This window comes from Seriola aureovittata, chromosome 7 (assembly GCF_021018895.1).
Source record: "Seriola aureovittata isolate HTS-2021-v1 ecotype China chromosome 7, ASM2101889v1, whole genome shotgun sequence".
NCBI lineage: Eukaryota > Metazoa > Chordata > Actinopteri > Carangiformes > Carangidae > Seriola > Seriola aureovittata.
Window position 1 is genome coordinate 25,627,019 of NC_079370.1, and position 22,212 is coordinate 25,649,230.

General features: G+C 40.5%; 2 protein-coding genes across 2 annotated transcripts; one reads left to right on the forward strand and one right to left on the reverse strand.

Moving 5' to 3' along the window:
• Positions 1 to 66: 66 nt before the first annotated feature.
• On the reverse strand, positions 67 to 9,923 carry mc2r (melanocortin 2 receptor). The gene is made up of 3 exons (XM_056381838.1): positions 9,771 to 9,923; positions 2,704 to 3,075; positions 67 to 976 (listed from the first exon to the last, which is right to left on the reverse strand). The coding sequence occupies exons 2-3, from the start codon at positions 3,054 to 3,056 to the stop codon at positions 418 to 420; spliced, it is 912 nt and encodes a 303-aa protein (XP_056237813.1). The 5' UTR covers positions 3,057 to 3,075; positions 9,771 to 9,923; the 3' UTR covers positions 67 to 417.
• Positions 9,924 to 12,321: 2,398 nt separating this feature from the next.
• Positions 12,322 to 13,893, forward strand: LOC130172130 (uncharacterized). The gene is made up of 4 exons (XM_056380573.1): positions 12,322 to 12,342; positions 12,868 to 12,993; positions 13,229 to 13,551; positions 13,662 to 13,893. The coding sequence occupies exons 1-4, from the start codon at positions 12,322 to 12,324 to the stop codon at positions 13,891 to 13,893; spliced, it is 702 nt and encodes a 233-aa protein (XP_056236548.1).
• The last annotated feature ends 8,319 nt before the right edge of the window (positions 13,894 to 22,212 follow it).

Here is a 22,212-nt window from a genome sequence, read left to right on the forward strand (position 1 = left end):
TCTAAAGAGGATTTGAAGAGACTGACGGGGATGGATGATTAGACAGCCAGCAAGCCAGGGGGAGGATGGACAGATGGCAGTTATCTAATGACAAAAACATACATACAAACACTCGCTTTTGCAGAGGTGCATTCAGAACAGTCACACATGCTCAGTCAAACACTAAGGAACCAAAGGTACTGGTGGCAGTAGCCTTTATGTCTGTGTCAAATCCCATGCAGGGAAAAGTGAAGGAAGAAACTGAACTGTTCCCTGATGATGCCCTTGAGCAACCACAGCTGCTCACCAGCAGCAGAAGTCTATGTGTTGTTGACCCCCGGGTGTAAATATATGCAATCCAGTGAAGGTGAAGCATTCTGCAGGTAATGAGCCACTGCGTGCTTTCCGTGGATACAATAACACGTAAACAGGCTTCCTCTATGAGCACTGTTTCCAATTTGAACCAAGCAGCATCTTCCTGAAGGTTTGTCTGAGCTCGGGGCTGCGGAAGGCGTAGATGGCCGGGTCGATAAGGGCGTGGCTCATCAGCAGCACCATGTGCAGCTGGAACAGCGATCGATAACACTCGCAGTACGGGTTCGTGGGGCACACCATGATGATGATGAGGTGGAGGAAGAACGGCGCCCAACATACCACAAACGCCCCAAACAGGATGGTGAGAGTAAGGGCCCCTCTCATGCTGCTGCCCCACCGCCGCCGGTGCCGACACTTCCTCCCGCCGCTGGTGGGCAGAGCTGCGATCTTCCTGGCATGGATGCGTGCCAGCATGAACATGTACACATAGAGGAAGCAGATAATCGCCAAGGAGACAACGAAGAAGACGACAAAGCAGATCATGATGAACTTGGAATGAAAGAACCTCACCATGAGTATGGCTGACACCCCACATGTTGTCCAGATGACACCCAAGATGGTCCTGGTGCGCCGCATTGTCATGATGTTGTGATACCGCAGTGCATGGAAGATGGTGATGTAACTGTAAATGAAAACACTTTTCATCTTTTCAAATCATAATTAGTACACTGAGTTTCTTTTGAGTCCATCTATGCAGCTGGTTGTTATGACCAATAGTTACGTTTTGTTGCTAGGCAACATCTAGTGGTGGTAGTAATTATGACAGGCGCAAAGGGAAAGGTGTGGTGATGTAGTTTAAAGAGAGGAAGTACTTATTTCAACCCAAATCACGATCTTTTCCTCTACCTAACAAAGCCATGACGTGATGATAGTAAACTGTCAGCACAGTCTGTGAGATGCTCCTATGGGTCGTATCAAAGGTTTGAAAAAAAATACCTGTGTGGTTGTTCAGGTTGGAGGACTGGTTGACGTCACCGCACTTTTCCCTTTGCTCCCCTTTGATTACTACAAGTACTAGATGTCGCCTAGCAACAAAATGTAACATGAGTCATAATAATCTGCTGCACAGACTACAGGTGAACAGTCTCCAGAGTTATAGAGACCTGATGCTTTGAATTTAAATATGAGCAGAGGAACTTGTTATTGATCAGATCAGCAATCAGATCAAATAAATCCATCACTCAACTCTTTGTTTACAGCCTGAAGTATGCCCACATGATTCTGCTTTCCTTTTCCCTTACAATGGAGTTACAATGGATATATGCATACATACATACACACATACACACATACACACATACACACATACACACATACATACATAAACACATACACACATACACACATACACACATACATACATAAACACATACACACATACACACATACATACATAAACACATACACACATACACACATACACACATACACACATACATACACACATACACACACACAAACATACATACACACATACATACACACATACACACACACATACACATACATACATAAACACATACACATACACACATACACACATACATACATAAACACATACACACATACACACATACATACATAAACACATACACACATACACACATACACACATACACACATACATACACACATACACACATACATACACACATACATACATAACACATACACACATACACACATAAACACATACATACATAAACACATACACACATACACACATACACACATACACACATACATACACACATACACACACACAAACATACATACACACATACATACACACATACACACACACACACACACACACATACATAAATACATACATACACACATACACACATACACACACACACACACACACACATACATACATACATACACACATACATACATACATACACACATACACACATAAACACATACATACATAAACACATACACACATACACACATACACACATACACACATACATACACACATACACACACACAAACATACATACACACATACATACACACATACACACACACACACACACACATACATAAATACATACATACACATACACACATACACACACACACACACACACACATACATACATACATACACACATACATACATACATACACACATACACACACACATACATACACACATACATACACACATACACACACACACACACACATACATAAATACATACATACACACATACACACACACAAACATACATACACACATACATACACACATACACACACACACACACACACACACACATACATAAATAGATACATACACACATACATACATACGTACATACATTACATACATACCGGTCCACAGCAATAGCCAGGAAACTGAAAATGGAGCCAATGAAAGACATACACAGCAGGGAGTCCATCACATCGTCCAGCTTGGTCTCAGAGAAACCTCTCTTCTCCAGCTGTCCCACATCAGCAAACACAATCATCAGGTTCTCCCAGGTTTTGGTGAGGCTGGCGATAGTGTTGAAAGCTGCCAGGCTGCAGATGAAGCAGTACATGGGCGAATGAAGGTTCCTGTTCCGTATGACAGCCACTACAACCAGGAAGTTCTCAGCCAGGCTCGCTAATCCAATGGTGAAGAAGAGAGAGACGGGGACTTTCACATCTGGGCAGTCCGACTGGGTCAGTGAGGTAGCGTTCATAGTTCCCAACCACGGTGTTCTGTATAGATTGAAAAGCTGATTAACATGGAAACTACAACTGCCTAGACATCAGTATTGTGATCTGGAGTTTGCCACATGTTAATAACCACTTACCAGCCTCACATGAGGTTTTATAGTTTAATATCATTTAAACGTTTGTTGAGCTCATGCTTAAGGTTGGGTCAAGATTCAGCCTCAGTAATACATTTTGATTATCCATGAGGAAAATGATTCATTGGCAACCTATTTTGTATAATGAAAATTGAATCAGAGGTAACCTTTGAAAATGACAAATGAATTATTCATGTTTGAATGCAGAGTCTGCAACTACCCACACACATCTGCATAATCACAGCTACTGAGCAAAACATGTTATCTGAAGAAAAAACTGGAGAAAATTCATCTACAATCCACCAAGAATTCACCTAACATGGTCAAGCACTGATTGTGGATGTAACATTAATGCTACTTTCAGTTGGTTGTCTTCCATGTTAAGGATTAATATCAGTAATCACATACATCTTCCTCCAGATGTTCACCAAAGAAATATTATCTACGGTGGCCCTGACAGCCCGAAGCACCGCAACATAAGAAAACACATGCAAATGGACAAGACACAAAGAAATTCAGAAAACATCTTCATCAATTTGAAAACACATGCTGACATTTCAGCAAGATGATTTCTTCCGTTTGTGTCGACAAAAGCAACAAAAATCAAATGACTACACTGTTAAACGGTTCGATCTGAGATATTTGAGCTTAAGTTTCAGTTTCAGCTTCCTGCTTTCAGTTTCTGCATTCCAAATAGCAAAAGTGATATGTGGACCAGGTCTCTTCCATACATGAAAATGACAGATACCCTAAATGTATTCAAAATCAAAATCCTATCAAATTTGTAAATTTGTATTTTTTTTTTTTAAACAGGTCAAATGCAAATAGAACCTTTTAAACCTGAGAACTCGCTTTCTGCTTGAAATTATAAAACACGAAAAATAAGCATTAATCTTCAAACAGTTTTCTCATCATTTGTTTTAAAACATTAGAGTTGTAACAGAGTGTCTACATGTATCAGAAAGTTAAACTGAATACATTCTATAACATATTTATAACATTTATTTCTCGTTTAGGATGAATTTTTTTTTTTCTTCTTCAAAATAAAGCGTTGCAGGTTATGTATAAAGGTCAGTGCTGAATAGTTTCTCCAGTGCAGAGGCCAGTCAGATACAGGAACCATATGTTTAAGTTTCCTTTAGGTTAGACGGCAAGTAAGTGTAGCAGGTCAGTATAAAGGCAGTATCAGGTTTTGTTTTGTACCAGAAATGTCTTATTTTGGGGGGAAATTCTGGCACAGTGAAGGTAGTGTGACCTTTCACCCAGATCTTATCTGAGTATTCTCTCCTTCAACAAAAAGTTTAGTTCCACCTGAAACACATTTTAAAAAGAATATTTTCTGATCATCATAATTAAAATGAAAGAAATACTCTGTGATCTGGGCGATGAGTCAGAATTCCTGCCAGGCTGCAGACTGACGATAATTATAATAATTGCACTGAGCTTTTATCCGAAATCCTCTCATCCCTCTTTGCTTTGTCAATCACAAAGTAGACTATATGTTTGCAGAATAATAAAATCTTCTATATTAAGTAAAAAGTGAAATAGTAATCTGCGGCTGTGAAATCAGCCTCCAGCACTCCTATCCTCTAGTTGGCGCTAGTGTGAAAAAGTCCTAGTAATGCAGCCTCCACCACTGCAGGAACATACTGCTGTATTTTGTGGCTAAATTGAAAAAACAACACATTCATAAAGTAGTTTGGCAAGAAACTGACATTTTAAAAATCTTGCGTCAGGATAAGGTTCAGCTAAGGAAAAAATACATCAGTCTATCCCTCAATGCTGTCGAAGTCAAAGTCGAACTATTTATATTAATATCATTTATAATCTTGAATTAAAACAGAAACAGGCTCAGTCATGTCCTCTCACTGTAGGAGTGCAGGTGAAAAATTCTTGCTCTCCCGGAGAGCTGATGTGAGTCAAGCTGGGAAACAGGACAGTGATGAAGCGGCGTTACAGTCTGACATGTGCCGACATACCACTGCTTTGTGAGCTCACCTGGAGAGCAGCAGATGCAGGTCGTACACTGAGTCTACAGCTATGCAAGTGGCTCTGTAAGGCTGCACTTAGGTAGCAGTGCATTGAGCTAAATGTGAACTAATGTAACATGACAATGTTAATGCAGGGGATGTTTGTCTTAGTTTAGCATGACACATACGTAGGGTTGCCACCTGGCTCGGTCGTCTTGGGATTGTTCTCTTTTTTGAGCGACTCTCCCGCAAAATCAATATTCTTTCCCAGGACATGAATTGTCCTGTTTTTTGTGAAAATGCACTTCTAATTTAGAATTTCATACTTTCAAGTAAAACCTCATTTTTTTCCTTCTACTGCTTTTCTGTTTTCTTCCTAGTTATGTCCAATCCTGTGTTCGCTTTATTACCTAGCGACTGCCACCACATCCATGACCCCGTGAATTGGGCGGGTTGGTTTGGGCGCATGCGCAGTGGGCGCAGACACCCTCAGCATGCAATTTCCTGGTTCAGCTCCTGCCTGGCTGAACTCTTTGCTGGATGTCGTTCCCCAGCTCTGTGTCCCTGCATTTTCTGTCAGTCTCTACTGTCCTGACAAATAAATGCCCAAAAAAAATATAATGTATCCAACCCCCCTCCCACCCCCTCCGAGTGTCCCGGTTTTTCACACATCACAGGTGGCAACCCATAATGACAGCAAATTAACATTTGCTAATTAGCACTAACGCGAAATACAGCTGCGGCTGATGGGAATGACATTAGTTTTGTAAATATCTGGTCATAAACTCACTAACCTGAAGGGATATTACTTATTCATGCTGTCAGGAATAATGTCTGTATCAAAGTGCATGGTAATCCATACAATATCTGTCAGTGATGTTTCAGCCTGGTCCAAAGCGGTGGCCAACCGACCACTACTGCCAGCCCTGGAGCCCTGGAGATAAAACTGTGTGATGCCTGTTCATACTGTCGTCTGTGACGTTTTAATCTTTACAGTCATGCGGGGATTTATTGACAACATAATGACAGAGCGAACTTGTCCAGTGATGGTGTAAACAGTTCAGGAAATAATCATCTTGTTATGCTTGGCGTGCCTCTGTGTGTGTGTGTGTGTGTGTGTGTGTGTGTGTGTTCATATTTCCACCTCGACACATGATCAATATTCATTTCTCATCATCTTAAGGTCAGATAAAGCTTCAGGGAAAATGTTGCAGTGACGTGCCACGTTATTGATTAATTAAGGAGATAGAATTGACTCAACACTCTGAGGAGAACCCCTGCAGAGTTTTTCTGTCATTTATCTTTCCTGTTGTCAAGAAATAAAAAGCATCTTCATGATGATGATTTCTGTGACTTCAGGCAGTCATCATCAGCAACCCCACTCCTCTACATAAACATATTCCAGCTGTGCTCTTTCATCCACTTATCCATTAAACTGAACAGCTTGTTATTCATTACTGCACTTTCTCTTCTAACCTCCAGTCTGCTCTGTATGCGCTGATCACACTCTCATTCTATGTGTATCTTCTCCTGCTGCAGTGGTAAGTTTAGCCTCAGGGATCATTACAATTTCATTTAAATCTCCCGGCTGACTCAATGTTTGTGTTATTGGAAAATCAGTAATAAATGTTGAGGACAGGGAAACATCAGGGGATCAAACGGGAGCCGAAAAGCAACAAATTGTCTTAACAAAGAAGTTGCAAATCTTCTGTTTTTACTCCTTAAAAAGCTTCTTGCTGCCACAACTCCCTCCTCTGAACTGTCACAGAAATAGAGAAATGACCACACTCACTCACACACCGAGAGTCATAGGAAACCACACTGTACGGCCAAAAGTATGTGGACAGCAGCTCATTACACACCCCATACAGTAACGGATCATCTCATTCCAAAGTCATGGGCATTAATCTGCTACTGTAACAGCCTCCACTCTTTTGGGTTCAGGTTTCCTACCACATGTTAGATCCTGGCTGCAGGGTTTTTGCTTCCATTCTGCCACAACAGAAGAAGAAGTGAGGTCCAGCACCAAGGCCTCAGTCTTCCAGTTCACCTCAAAGGTGTTGGGTGGGGTTGTAGGGGTTAAGTCTTTTCAAACCAAACTGTTATGGAGCTGTCTTTGTGCTCAGAGGCATTGTTTGAATGGGAAAGAAGCCTTCACAAACTACTGGTACAAAGTCAAGTATATTATTGTTCAAATTGGGGTGTTGTACGGTGACCCAAAGAGCTCAATGCACTGCAGCTTATGAAAACATATAGACAAAACACAAACAAGAAAACATATCAGTTTGACAAGAGGTGCTGCAAATACTCACAACAGAAGTGTTTCCAGGGGACGAACCTGGTCGGGATGCATTTGTTGTTCAATGCCTTGCGTTATCATGACAGTAAAAGCATTGAACAACAAAAAGTTCTTCACGTTTGACTTTTTAAGTTATTTTATTTAATTTAAACAGAGAGAGAGAGAGAGAGAGCAAGAGACAATAAGGAAAATCAGGGAGGGGGAGAGAAAGAGAGAGAGGATGATAGGGCGCAAAGGGCCCCGGGTTGGACTCCAAACTCCTCCTCCCTCAGCACTTTTTTTGTGCCCGCTGGAAACACTTCCATTGTGTTGTGAGTATTTGCATTTGTTCTCTTAAGTTGCAGAGCGGAGAGCGCCTCCCCCAAAACTGATGCCACAATTATCTAAAATATAATTTTACATGGCAGCATCAAGATTCCCCTTTGTTGGACCTTCGCCCAGACATGTGCCACCACACATCAAAACTAATATATGCACAGAGGTGTCCTAACCCAACTGGGCATTCACAAAATTTTGGCCATGGAATACATATGATCTCTGCAGAGGTAGATTTGTCTCACAGATTGACAGTCTGTGTGTAAATGTGTAATCTGTGAATATAAAACACCTACAACTACAAAAAAAAAAATTGGAAACTCATAAATATAAAGCAGATCTGCAAATACACAAATTCTGTAAACAAAAATATATCTGTGAATACATTCTGTTAATTTTACAAATAAATGAAAAGCATTTGTGAATATCTTATTTCAATCATTATTTTGGGGGGAAAAAAAGCTCATGGAAGACTGTGTGCTCTTACTTTGAAAAGCGGAAATAGCGTTGTCAGCGTGCGATCGCACGTTTTTTCGAAAGTGGCCCAGTGATACAAGTGGATTTTCGTTCAGACTGCCGGGGAGTTTGTTTCAAAACTCTGTGTGTAAAATGCAAATCCACAATATGTAGAACTGAGATCCGCAAATGCTTCTTCTCTTCACAGACAGAAAACTGATTCACAAATGTCTGATTGAAAGTTGTAAATGATAGGAAGATATTCACGAATGCTTTTCATTTATTAGTCAATTCATTTAATGTATTCACAGATATGTTTTTATTTGTTGAATGTGTGTATTTGCAGATCCGTTTTATATTTGCAAGATATTTCCGTGAGTTTACAAATGTATTTTTTTGTATTTGTGGAAATGAATGTTGAGACAAATCTACTCTGATAGATCTCAAAGAGGCCCTCATCACCCGAGCTACTTATGCAAACATTTTCTTTCTACTCTACTCTACAGGCCTCTCTCTCTCTTTCTCTCTCTCTCTCTCTCTCTCTCTCTCTGTCTCTCTCTCTGTGCCCACTTCCAAAACCATGTTATCTGCCTTAATCCTCTCTTATGAAACATTTCTGTATTTCTCTCCCTTCATTACCCGACTGGTTTCTGAAGATCAAACAGCTGGCTTTACACAGACTGACATGGTGTTATGCTATTTGGATGTTCCTCATAATGAGATGATCTGTCCTCCCACACTGGATATTGAGGAAGACAAAGACCTGGGCTTTGTTATGCACAGCAGTAGCACTTAACAGTTATCCTTGGGCCTCAACAGCAGGTTTGATGAGACCAGTAAATGTCACTAGCTGTAAAAAGGTGAGAGTGTGTGTTCACACACACAGCTGGAGTCCAGTGAGGCTGCAAAAGTATCTGTGATGAGGGTGGGGGGGGCGTCGCAGAAACATGATTATAATTATTTTCAGCACTCGGGGGGAGTATTAAAGAGAGTGTCTATTTCGCTCCAGTTTCCTTGAAATTTATTACGATTCCTTTTAGAGCTGATGCTTAAGTGAGCGGGGACAATGGAAGAAGCGTCCCTCAACAGTGAGCAACCATCAAATTGATCAAAGCCAGATGAATCAGCCAGAAGTGCACAAAGTGGGAGCAGGAATGATAATGGACAGAGCTCTCGTTACAGGTCGGCTGAATGTCATCCCTGTCCAACCCCTGCCTGCTGTCTTTTCAGAACACACAGCCGCAGGCCTCACCCGTCACTCTCTGCTTGTACTGTTGGGTAAAAAGGTTCCTGAGCATTACCTTCTAATGTAACTTTCACTGGTTTCTTGTCCCTGAAAGACCCACTGAACTGAACATTATTAACTACTGTTATATGACTTCGTTAGGCTTTAAAAACTCACAACTTTGGCCGTGTGTTATTCACAGCTATGTGAGTAATACACTTCTACAAAATGTATCCATAGACAAAACACATCAACATTTAATTACCCTGCCGAATCCCTAATTGGACATTGCAAAAATAAAAGCTTGAATTAAATGAAGAATCATGTGAAAGCCTTACTTGTTCCTCCCTCTCCGCTGCCGGCTGCTAAACACCCGTCTTGTTTAGAGTCCTTTTAGAAGATGATTCGTCTTTTCTTCTCATTATTTTACAACTGAGCGTCCAAACAAAAGGCACTGATATAAGAGCTTCAGTGAGCCTGTCTTTCAGGAGTGTTTTAGGCAGTGGATTGTGTTTACGGGGGCGAGACAGGGAACTGTTGTTGTAGCCTTGAAAGGCTGCCTCACCAAGGCTGCCACGCATGTTATTTAGTCCATTTCTGTGTTTTTCTTGTTTGTCAGTATGTCCATTAATGATATCAGTGCAAGGACAGTCAGTACGCTGACCTCTCGCTGCCTCTCTCTCATTTCTTTTTTTTTTTTATTTCTCTCTGTCTAGACAAGACATTTTGCGACATGCTGTTAATTAAATTAATCATACCACATGATATTACACGTTTCCTGGTCCAAATGTGGAAAATAAGATCCAACATCCAATAATCCATCCAACAGCTGCCGGACAGATTGGAAACTGGTTCTGCAGAATCATTAACTGTAATCACTACCAGCCACTACGACACCTCATTTCGTCCAGCTGTTATTTGAATTTACATAATTGAATGTCTGAGTGTTTCTGAAATGGGAACATGAACAAATAAACATTTGGAGATTTGAAAAAAACAAGGAATCATGGAATCTTAATCAAAATGTTTTGACTGATCCAGCAGTCAGACACTTGTAATGTTCTGTCTGTCAGGTTTAGGGTTAACTGGACCCAGACTCGGACAAACAAGTGAGTGGGTGGAAGAAAGGGTGTTTTAAGTCACTTACAGGAAGTATCCAAAAAACACTGGGAACACAGGAGCACGACAAACGGGAAACTTAACAAAGGCTAAACAAAAAAAACGATATACTGGGAGAACACGAGCAAGAGACACTAGGGAAACATCACAAACACACACAGAGTAAAACAGACAAACTAACATGAGACACACGAGGGAAGTGATCACAAAATAAAACAGGAAATGAATAAAATGTTCAAAACATAAATAGTCTAACAAAGTCCAAACAAAGAGTCAACAGAAAGAGTCCCGTCAGAGCAAACCAGGACACTTTCTGCAACCGAAATCAAATATCTCTGAGATGGGTTCGTCCCGACACTGTGTGTTTCACTTCCAGGTTGATTTGTTTTCACTTTCTGTCCAATTCATCCCCAACCGTCTTGATGTGGTTGAAGTCTGGAGACGGTGTGAAGCACAGTCTGGCTCTTTTTTCTCATTATCTTGCTGTAGGATGAACCCCTCACCAACCAGCCTGCCCTCCTTTGTTACTTGTCTTTTTCTATTAAATAGATGTAGCACTTAGTAGTTTCGCCCCTCACTTGGAAGTTGAATAAAAGCATCTGCCAAATGAGTAAATGTAAATGTTCTCACTATTCTGACAGCAATATACAGCACTACTTCCTGCAGTACAGTTCTGTCCTAATAATACACCACAACACAGTTTGCTCCAACTCTGCCTTTGTACAAGCAGGAGGTTTGGAAATGATCGAGAAAAGCTATGGCACCTGCAGGAATTTGTTTGCATTCAACTTCAAGGCTTCATTTACACTGAACAAAAATAGAATAACACTTTTGTTTTTACTCCCATTTTTCATGAGCTGCAATAAAACATCTCTTTCCAAAAAACACATAGAAGGCTGACAAATGTGTTAAAATCCATGTTAGTGAGCATTTCTCCTTTATCAAGATAATCCATCCACCTAGACTTAGATTAAGTTTTAGGTCTTTTATTTAAACTCGTGGAAAATGGGACTAAAAACAAAAGTGCTGCGTTTATATTTTTGTTCAGTGCACTGTTTTCTTTTTTTTTTCAGTTTTTTTTTTTCAGTTTTTGGCAACTGTTTGCTGCTTAACTTTGTTCCAATTAAGGTTATTCATGGACTTCAACTTCGTAACTGCATATGATCTACTTTTCAGATGAATCGTACAGACCTCTTCATTAAAAGGTGCTTTAGATATCATTTTGAAAAGCTGAATTGCTGTTAAACAGTCAGCTGTGATTGTGATTTGTTAGATGGGTACATAGTAATAAAAGATACTGATTGGGGGTCAGACCAGGAAACGTGTCTTTTTATTCTTCCATGTTCATGTTGGTGTTTCTCAGTGCTTGAACTTCTTAAACAAAAATATAATGTTAATATTCTCTCATTTCACCATAACTTCATGAATGTTCAGAATGAATCACATGGCAGTTGTAGAATGCCACTGAGAACTCTGTTAGAACCTTGATGATCTAGAACAAATAATGAGAATGTTCAGTAGTTACATCATAACTGTAGAACTCTGAGATCATGAAGTTCATCTTGGTTAGAACCTTAAAACTCTTCACTTACACCAAGTTACCTGAACAGAGTAGTGCTCCTGTGCTTGGTCAAAACAAACCGTCAACATCTGCGATACCTCGACTTCAACAACTTCAACAACTTCATCAGAATTTCAAGTTTTCAAGTTGAGCTTCAGCTGCTAAATACAATTGCTCTCTGTTGCCATCAGTCTCTTCACTGAGCTGACATGGAAACACAAGGACAACAGGTAAAACTGAAGGTTTGTTGTAACCAGTGGCTAAAAAACCAACACTGGAAAGTAAATGAATACGCTTACAACTACTGTGCTTGAGTACAGTGTTGAGGTAGTTTAGTTGAATTCAGTATTTCTCTTTTCTGATACTGTATACTATTCCACTACATCCCAGTATTGCACTTTATTCTCCATGACTTTTATTTGACTGCTATGGTTTCTCTTTACTTTCATGTCCAAAACATTTGATCAACGTATAAACTATGATTGATTTATAAAGATAAACTTTCCATCAGACCTGTAAGGGATTTAAAATGAGCTCACTATTTACTAACTACAGCATTAAATTAATATTGTTTTATCTATTTATGCATCAATACTGATGAACTCGGCTGCATCATAGATACATTTACCTTTGATCATGTAACTACATTTAGCTGAAAATACTTCTGTACTTTAACTTCAGTCAGAGGTTTGAATGCAGGACTTGCTCTTCATGAACTTATAGAGCCTCGTTCTAACGCGTGTGTATTGTTGCAGTGTGTCGTGCCCATCCACCTGACAGACCACAACTACTGTCGGAGGAGAATGATGTCTCCACATGTGCAACACGCTGCAGGGAGACACAGATCCTGCAACAAGCGTCCACGCTGCACAAACAACCAGGTTTGACATTTGGACTGAGACCAAATCTTTCACTCTCTTTGATCATCTGTATGTAGAGCAACTTTTGAGATCATTAAAAGGAGGTTAAAAGGACAGAATCGATGAAGGTTTTTTTAATTTGACAGTGGTCCTCTGAGGCTCATCTGATGTAGATTTTTCTCCTGCGAGATTGCAAAAGTTTTTCAAAGTCTTTCAGAGCTTGACATCCTCTCATGTGCTGCTGACCTTCCCCCAGGTGCAAGATTTCACCACGACACCGCAGCACTCTGCTACTGCTGCCAGCCTTCCCCAGAAGAGGAAACGGACCCCCGTGCCCGGTCCTTCCAGACCTTCTGCTGAACCTCTTGGGGAGATGAATTTGGCTAAGAGGCTTCGGTCCGCTATTTCACCTGCCGACCTGCCGGCGGTCTCCGGTGTCACCCCCAGACCCCGGGCCTTCAACGCTGATAACCAACAAAGCTCCGCTGATGTAAACAAAGACGTTCCAGTGAAGATACACCATCACTCAGTGGAAGAGTACCAGCGGATCTACCATGAAGTGGTAGACGATATGTTGAAGTATGTTGGTGTCAAAAACCATGACTCTTTCAATCACATCATCATGATGTCATTTTTCAACTTCGTATCACGTATATGATTTTCATTTCTCTTTCCCCCACTCCTCACAGATACAAGAGTGGGCGTGTCCGTCCATACTCTATACAGCTCGGACGTTGCATCAAACAGAAGCTGTGGGAGAGACTGGATCGTCCCATGATCACGACGTCAGCCAATCAAGACGGACTTGTGCATGTTGACGTATCATACAGTGCTGGAGTCTATCCTCCCCTTTACCAAATTGACACTTCCAGAGAACCAAAACCTGGAACAGCACGAAAAAGAGCAGGTGGAAGGAAGTGAAACGCTATTCCTCCACCATCCCTCCACTGTACCCGCTACCACCCCCCCTCCCCATTGGACAGGACAACTTTTTTTAAGGGCAGAAATATGCTATTACACTAAAAACTGAATTTGAATTAATATCAGCTACAACAGTGGTGCTGGTATTGTTTGTGTGTGTGTTTGTGTGTGTGTGTGTGTGTATGTGTGTGTGTGTGTGTGTGTGTGTGTGTGTGTGTGTGTGTCGTTGTGGCTGAATGCGGTCCTGGCGACACCGACTGTAGGAGGAACTACCACAGAGGCGGTTTTGAGTACAGGTGTCTATATGTCCGTCTGTCCGTGGACAGATTTTATATCTTGCAACACTTGTGGCACTTATAGTGATGATGAAATCTGTCCACAGACAGACAGACAGACACCTGCCAAAATACTCATAGCCACCTCCGTGGTTGTTCCTGGTGTCTCCAGGACTGCATTTTACCATGATGACACACACATACACACACACACCAGCCACCAGCCACACTGTTTCTTCCTTCTCTCTCTTCATTTCTCCTCTCAACCCAACCGGTCGAGGCAGATGGCCGCCCACCCTGAGTCCGGTTCTGTCAGAGGTTTCCACCTGTTAAAAGGGAGTTTTTCCTCTCCCCTGTCGCCAAGTGCTTGCTCATAGTGGGACTGTTGGGTTTCTCTCTTTAACATTGTGAGGCCTTGACCTCCAATGACTTCAATTCAGTTTCTACTGACAAGTATTTCTGCTCATAATGTCCCTGTCTCTTATTTGTTTGCTTTGTTATGTTTTGTTTTCTTCACAATACAATAACAATAAAAAAAAAACCCCACAATAATTAAGCTTGAATTTGTTTGAATCTAAATTAGGGTGAGTGTCTGTTGTTGGTTAATGATTGTTATGATAATGGGAAAACTCTTCTGTAACATAATCAAACTGAGTGTGTATTTCAAACAGGTACAGCATACTTCTGCTCCACTAGTTACAAACCATGTTTTTCCTCCTTCTATATCAGATGCATTTAGTTGGTCTCACCTTTGAATTAAATAATTCACAGATTTATATGTAAATGATATATTTACATCTTTTCAACAGCTCTAAGAACTTTTTTTTTCTCCCTAAACATCATTATTTTATTTTCCTGCAAATTCGCAGCTTTGTTATAAATAATGTCCAGTTTCCTGACCTGCCTAATGAAACACATCTACATCCAAATTGCTGTAGTTTGTTCTATGTAATATCTGACGCGTCTAATGCCAGTCATGTAAAGATTTGAATTCACTTACTTAAGTTTTCTTGAGTTTTGTCCTGAAGATAAAAGGCTAATGCTAGCATGCCTCCCCTCGAGGGAGCCAAAAACAGAACTCAGTCGTGACTTCGTCCTGAATACACTTTGCTCTTTTTTGTATTTCTGTTGTTGCCACGGGTATGTAGAGGGAGTTAGACATAAAGACCTACCAGTCTGTTACATTCTGGAGTTGAACTAAATAATAATATGACCCTGGCTCAAGAGACTACAACAATAGGGAGATGAAGATTAATAAAAAGATATTTTTATTAAACCAAATTGGGAGACTCAAATTAAATGTTCTGAGTATGAGGTGTTGAAAATCAGTAGTGTGTCATGTGCATGAGTGAGGTATGTGAGTTCAAGTGTTGTAAAGTGCAGAACTAAACATAAGCCTTAAACTAAGACACAACCAAATCCAGAAGATGCTCCCGTGGAGAGGAGCAGAGAGAGATTAGTTGGCAGACAGGACTTATATACTCTGAAACAAATGCCACAGGTGTTATACCACAGGTGATATACTAATCAGCTGCAAACAAAGAGACAGGTCAGAGAAACGATCCCAAACCCCCAAGAGGACCCCAGGGGTCGTCACAATAAAGTCTAAACTACTGTGGGTGGGAGGCTGTGAGCTGTGTGAGAGACAAAATAAGAAAGATAATCTGTCCGGTGGTGGCTCACCTGGTGGAGCGTATGCCATGTGGGCTCACTCCATGACCGGGTTCAGGTCCAGCGGCTATTTGCTGCGTGTCGTCCTCTCTCTCTCTCTCTCTCTCTCTCTCTCTCTCTCTCTCTCTCTCTCTCTCTCTCAGGCAAAGGCCTGAAAAAAATAACTTAAACAAAAAGATAGACTGCCTCTTCTAACTTTCTCTCTGAGTGAACATTTAACAGTAAATACAGCTGTGTTTACGTGTTTGGTGACTTTGTCAGATGATGTCACAGTTATAAAATTAGGATTTGACCATAGGCAGTCCAGACATACACTAGGTTTTGACCTAGTCTCGTTATAAATTGTATTCCTAATGACACATTTATTTTTAATTCTTCATATTGAACTTTGAGGGCTGGAACATCATTTATAGTAACTGCCCTGTTTGAATGAACAGTTATTATAATTTCATTTTGTTATTTCAGGCTGGTCATTTATCATTACAGAGAGTTACAAAAAAAAGGAAAAAAAAAAAGCCTTTTCCAACATGACCGGAGGGGTGGCAAACCCAGCAAACACACACACACACAGCTCATGATCTTTTTCTGTTGCAACAGATGAGTAAGGAATCAGACACCCAGTCCTGTCCTCTGCCTCTTCATCCAACTGCAGAACACAACACAGTCAACATCAGGCCTAATAATCACACATGGGATACAAAAGCACAGCTCACACACACACCCACACACACACACACACACACACACACACACACACACACTTGGGGCCAGTGTCGTGCCAGTTCACAACTAAAAAAAATGAGTTCAAAGTTCAGTTCATACAGATGAAAATGAACTAGTTCACATTCATTTATTCTGTTTTTGTTTTTTTTTTAAATAAATAGGCCGATATTCTTTTTCAATAGAACCTCCTTCTACCCATCCATCACCAGCGCCAAATCATTGCCACTCCCAAACTAAATGAATTATTGTACACCACTGAAGAACTACAGACATGAGTTATATTTAAAATCCATATATAAATATAATCCATCTGAGTCTTCACTAGTTTGTTCATAAAACTGCTTCAAATGCTCGAACAAACTTCAGCTTCAGCAGTAGTAGATGCGTCTGTTGCGGCTGAAGAGCTAGCACCAGCCATGCTGGGCCGTGTCTGTGGAGGTGCCGTGAAACTGTGTAAAACGTGAGCTAAAACTGTCGTAAACGCTCACGTTCATCATTTGTAAACTGGTTCGTTCAGTTCAGCATTCACTAAAAATATTAACATTGAATGCGTTCATCCACAGCACTGCTTGGGGCGCACTGACATACACACACACACACACACAAACTGAGACAGTCTTTACTATGAACAGCAGTGCTATAGAACAAGGGCTTGAACGCCCTGCTTTAGTGAGGCAAAATCACAATGTCCTTAAAGACACACAAATTGAACTGCTGTGCAATAAAACAAGCCAAAAAAATCTAAGAAACACAGCCGCAGCAGATAAAAACAATAGCAATGCAACAGCAGCATAATTCTAAATACATATTCCTCCCTACAGAAGTTTTTCCTCATGGTTTTTTTTTTGAAAGAGAAGTCCTTGGTGAGGTTGGTTAAGTCCATTTTATTCACGATGTCACTTTCAACAGACATCAGAGACAGTTGATTCGGTCTGTTTTGGCCCATAGTGGATCTCAGTCTATAGTCCCAGTTTTGAAAATGAACGCTCCCCCCTGGCACTGATTATAGGCAAGGTCATTAAAGGGGACCCTTTTCCCTCATTTATAGTGTGTTATATAGGTTTTTGTGCATGTGAACGATCTACAGAGTGACAAGGATCACTGTGTCAGGGTAAAAACCTCATTTTCTCCTTTGTATGAAATGCCTCATTGGGGTCCAGACATTACTTCCTGATCCTATTGACGTCAACATGTGCTGCCCACCTGCAAGCTGGACACGCACTCACACAAGGCACATCCCATAACAAGTTGTAAAGAAGAGTTTTCTTTAGTTTTGTAGCCATGCCACAGACACCGTGTTCTCAAATGCCTGCATAAATCTACTTTACTTTTTCCAACCATTCCAAACATTCTAATGTGAGCCCACACTTCAAGGAGGACTGCTTCAAAAACCGTACACAGTTAGACACTTCATTTTCACAACGGTTATTTCCATAATTCACACTTAATGTGGCCGAACGGGGTCACCTTCACAGCTTGTGAAGGTGGATCGAGTTCTCAGGTTCAGGATCGGACTCTTGCGCAAAATGATAAGGCAGAACCGAAGCAACCACAACTGTTTGTTTACACAAGACATGCTTAAAATGTCGTTGCCATGGTAGTTATGGTAAATGGACTTGCACTTACGTAGCACTTTTCTAGTCTTACTGACCACTCAAAGCGCTTTACAACACTTACCACATTCACCCACTCACTCACATTCATACATCACACTTTTATGCACAGTCACACACTGATGGAACAGCCATCAGGGGCAATGTGGGGTATCTCAACCAAGGATACTTCAACAAATAAATGATGATTTGATGTCAGACACTCTGAGGAACAAGTTGTACAGGTTGATGGCCACAGGCAGGAATGACTGTGGCGCTTGATCAGCACACCATGGAGTGGGTAGGAGGTGTTGCCCAGGATGGTCTGTAGTTTAGACGGCATCCTCCTGTCTGACACCACCGCCGGAGAGTCCAGCCCCATCCCCACGTCACCAGCGTAACGGGTCAGTCTGTTGTCAGTTTTTTGTGTTACAACTAGGGTTGCAACCTTTTGTGCTAAGAAATGAGGGACACCCGTTGTCTGTAAGGGACCACAGATTGAAACAATCAAGAGGGTTTCTAATAAATGTATTCTAAGTTGTAAATATTGTGATGTGAAGTCAGTTGACTTTATTTGCATCACCTCTCCACATTTCACCCCCTTTCTTGCCGTCTGACTGCCTGGCACTGGGTATGCTTGTTTTGTCTTTTCTTTTAAAGATTCAGTAATTTCCTTAAACAGCAGAGCCCTGTAGTTTAGAGCAACTTATATTTATTTATCATGACAGTCAGGTAGCCTGCACATCATTCATTTTAATATTTACACCTGTGTTTTTCCTACTATTAGGGGTTCTATTTTAAAGATGAATTAGTAATATAATGTATGCAACGAATATGAATAAACAGGCTGGTGTACAAGGAAACAACCAAAATTGGAAATATGTCTGCCAGTTTTAGAGCAGAATATTTTAAAGTCAATTTGTCAGCAGACTATTTGAGAGACTGTTAAGTAAGAATTCAGGAGAGTAATTTGCATTGCACTTGAGGGACCCTGTAATGCCTTCCCTAAAGCTTCTACATAAGAGACTGATTAGTGTGAGAGCCCTTTTGCATCCTGTCCCTGCTGTTAATGGTTCAGCAGCAGTTCCCAAAGGAAAGGCCTATGGTCAAGAGGAAATACGCAAATGAGAACCAAACTGTGAGGGAAAATGAAAGAATGCTTCTGATGGCCGAAAGGTAGAAGTTAAGGGGGATTTTATTTGAGCTGCTGGGCTTTCTCATTTCCTGTGGAATGAACACCCTTGGTTTTTTTTAATCAAATGTGTTCTCCTCTTAAGGGTAAGAGTGAATCCAGCTTGATACAGCTGATGTAGAGGATAAGATCATTAAAATTTGTTGGAGAGCTGAGCCTTAGTAGAAGAAAGACAAACTCAAGGTGTCTCTTAATATCCCAAAAAGCTTGATGTTGGCCTGTCAGTCTACAGTTAAAGAAGCTAAGCATTTCCATTTTTCCAGTTTGATTGCTAGTAGCTGTGACAACCCCAGTTTTATTCCACGCTATCAACTCAGTGATTAATCCTCCTCCCAGCCACCATTTGGAAGCATCCACTGAGATATGTGAGCAATTTCTCCACCACTTTGTAAATACAGTGAGATACAAGACATTAGGCTCCACATCACAGCTGTACTGCTAACTGCTAACTAACTAGCTAACCCTCTGCTTCTGTCTCAAACCTCTCCAACTTACAGCGGTTTTTGCACAGAGATGATAAATTAGTGCAATTTGCTCGTTTCCTTGCTACAACTGCTGCCTCTTAACGCTTAATGTGTACGTTTAGTTTCCAAACAAAACAAAACAAAACAAAACAAAACAAAACAAAACAAAACAAAACAAAACAAAACAAAACAAAACAAAACAAAACAAAACAAAACAAAACAAAAGCCCGATGTTAGCGGGTCTTAGCAGCTTTTTGGACCAGTGGAAAAGGGGCTACAGATACAAACAGCTGCAAGTCAAGCTACAAGAGGGCAGTACATTACATGATGAATGCAAACAAGCATCAGGTCCTTTATGGGACAGAAAGCTGCTCTGAGATCAGATGTAATATCACTTCTTTCTAATTTATGTCTATTTTTAGCTTTAACTGGTCAGACACTGCTTGCTTTGCTTGCCCTGATGGCACACCACTGATTTATCTGCTTCCTTTGGATCAGATTATCCTTAGGTATAATATTAATTTCCGCTGCTATGTGGACTTTATGTTCCCCTGGCATTGACAAAGACAATGTTCCTCATGTTATGGCTTGTCTCGGTCATGTCAAGCTGGGTTTGATTTGAGTGTGGTCTTTGATTCTGAGCTTTATTTTGACATCACCAAGGTAGTACAATCACACTGTCTCCAACTTAACAAACAACTTTCTGTCTGAGTGATCGTTTCATGCTCATTGCGGTGCCTGACAACAGAAACAGAAAAACGTGTAAATGAGAACAGATTTGTAGTGAATTCAGCTGTATAATGACCCTGTATATGTGAGCACAGACAGGAGCGAAGAGAACAGCTAAAGGGCTGAAACTGGCTGACACTAGGCAGAATACAAGTAGCCTAAGAAAAATAATATAAGCTAAAATAAAATTTTACTAAGATAGATAGATAACAACAAAATCTGGTTAAAAGTTATATGATAGAGGAAGTTGTGGTTCTCTATAAGAGGATTGTACAGAAAACTTACTTTTCAGTATGGTCTGTCTTTTCATTTACACTGGATGTGATAAAGGAGAGGGACTAAACCAGAGAACAAAACATCTTCTTATAGCTATGTGTGTGTGTGTGTGTGTGTGTGTGTGTGTGTGTGTGTCTGTGTGTGTGTGTCTGTGTGTGTGTGATGGAGAGATCCATGAGTCCATTTGAGTCCAGATAAATTCTGACCTGTGCCCTGCCGTGCAGTGTTCAGCTGCAAGGTGATGATGAAGAAAAACCATCATCATATTATCATATTTTGCAGTCAGTAATCTCGTTACACATGCACACCAGCTTGTCTTAATATTTATTTTCCATATGCTACATGCTATAAATGGAAAATGCTGCTGTGTGGACAAAGGTGAATATTCTTCATGTGTTTATTTAACTGCACTGAAACAACATGTTCAGCATATAATGTATTATAAAATGATTTTATACGTCCCCGGCGACGTTTCGTTTGGTTTCTTTCTTCGTAGCTGACATAAGAATTCACTACGACTCCTAAAGAAGATTCCAATTCATATATTCAAAGTTTCACAGTTATGTGATGAATCTATGTTGATACAACTTAAGCTCAAGTGCTGCTGGGTGTGTGGTGTGAAGGTGGACAAAGATAATATGATATTATATTGTTGAGTCCAACATACAGTATGTAGGCTTACAGATACCATATAGTACTCTGTTGTAATGTTTTTCAGTTCAAAGACTGTGATTTGGAGTAAATGCAATTATCAATCAAGCTTAAAGATGCAAGAAACCAGAACATCACGAATAGGCTGCAGCTCAGAAAACTGTATATGCTGAAAAGCCAGGCACAATGAGTCTCAGAGGCATACAGAAATAGTTGTCTGTATGGCACTGCCCTCTAGTGATGATGATATTTTAGAGGTGTTGGCTAGAGCTTTCTCTCAATTGACTTCTTTTTTACAGCAATGATTTATTGAACAATTTCAGAATTCGCAAACAAGATATTATAAAGGCTTGGTCTCAACCACAACAACCCCTCCAAAACAAAGAGGATTTTTTAACGTATTATCTGTATTTACATTTAAATAAAAAACTATACACAGTAACAGATCAAAGATTAAAAGAAAGTAAACTTCAGGAATGACTTGAGAGAGAAAAAAGAGAGAAATCGCACAATGTTTTTTGATTTTTGTATCATCATGTTTATGTTCAGTAGTCCTGCCAGTGCTGCAGTTTCCCTTTCCCTCCTCGATTTCACATTTAAAATCAGCTCCACCGTGACCAGCTAGATCAGTAACATGCTGATAAGTTAATAATGTAAGGTTGGTGACGTTAGGTAGCCAATATGTTTTCATTTTAAATCACAGTGGCTGATGGCTGGTTAGTTTACTACCTACCTACCTATTACCA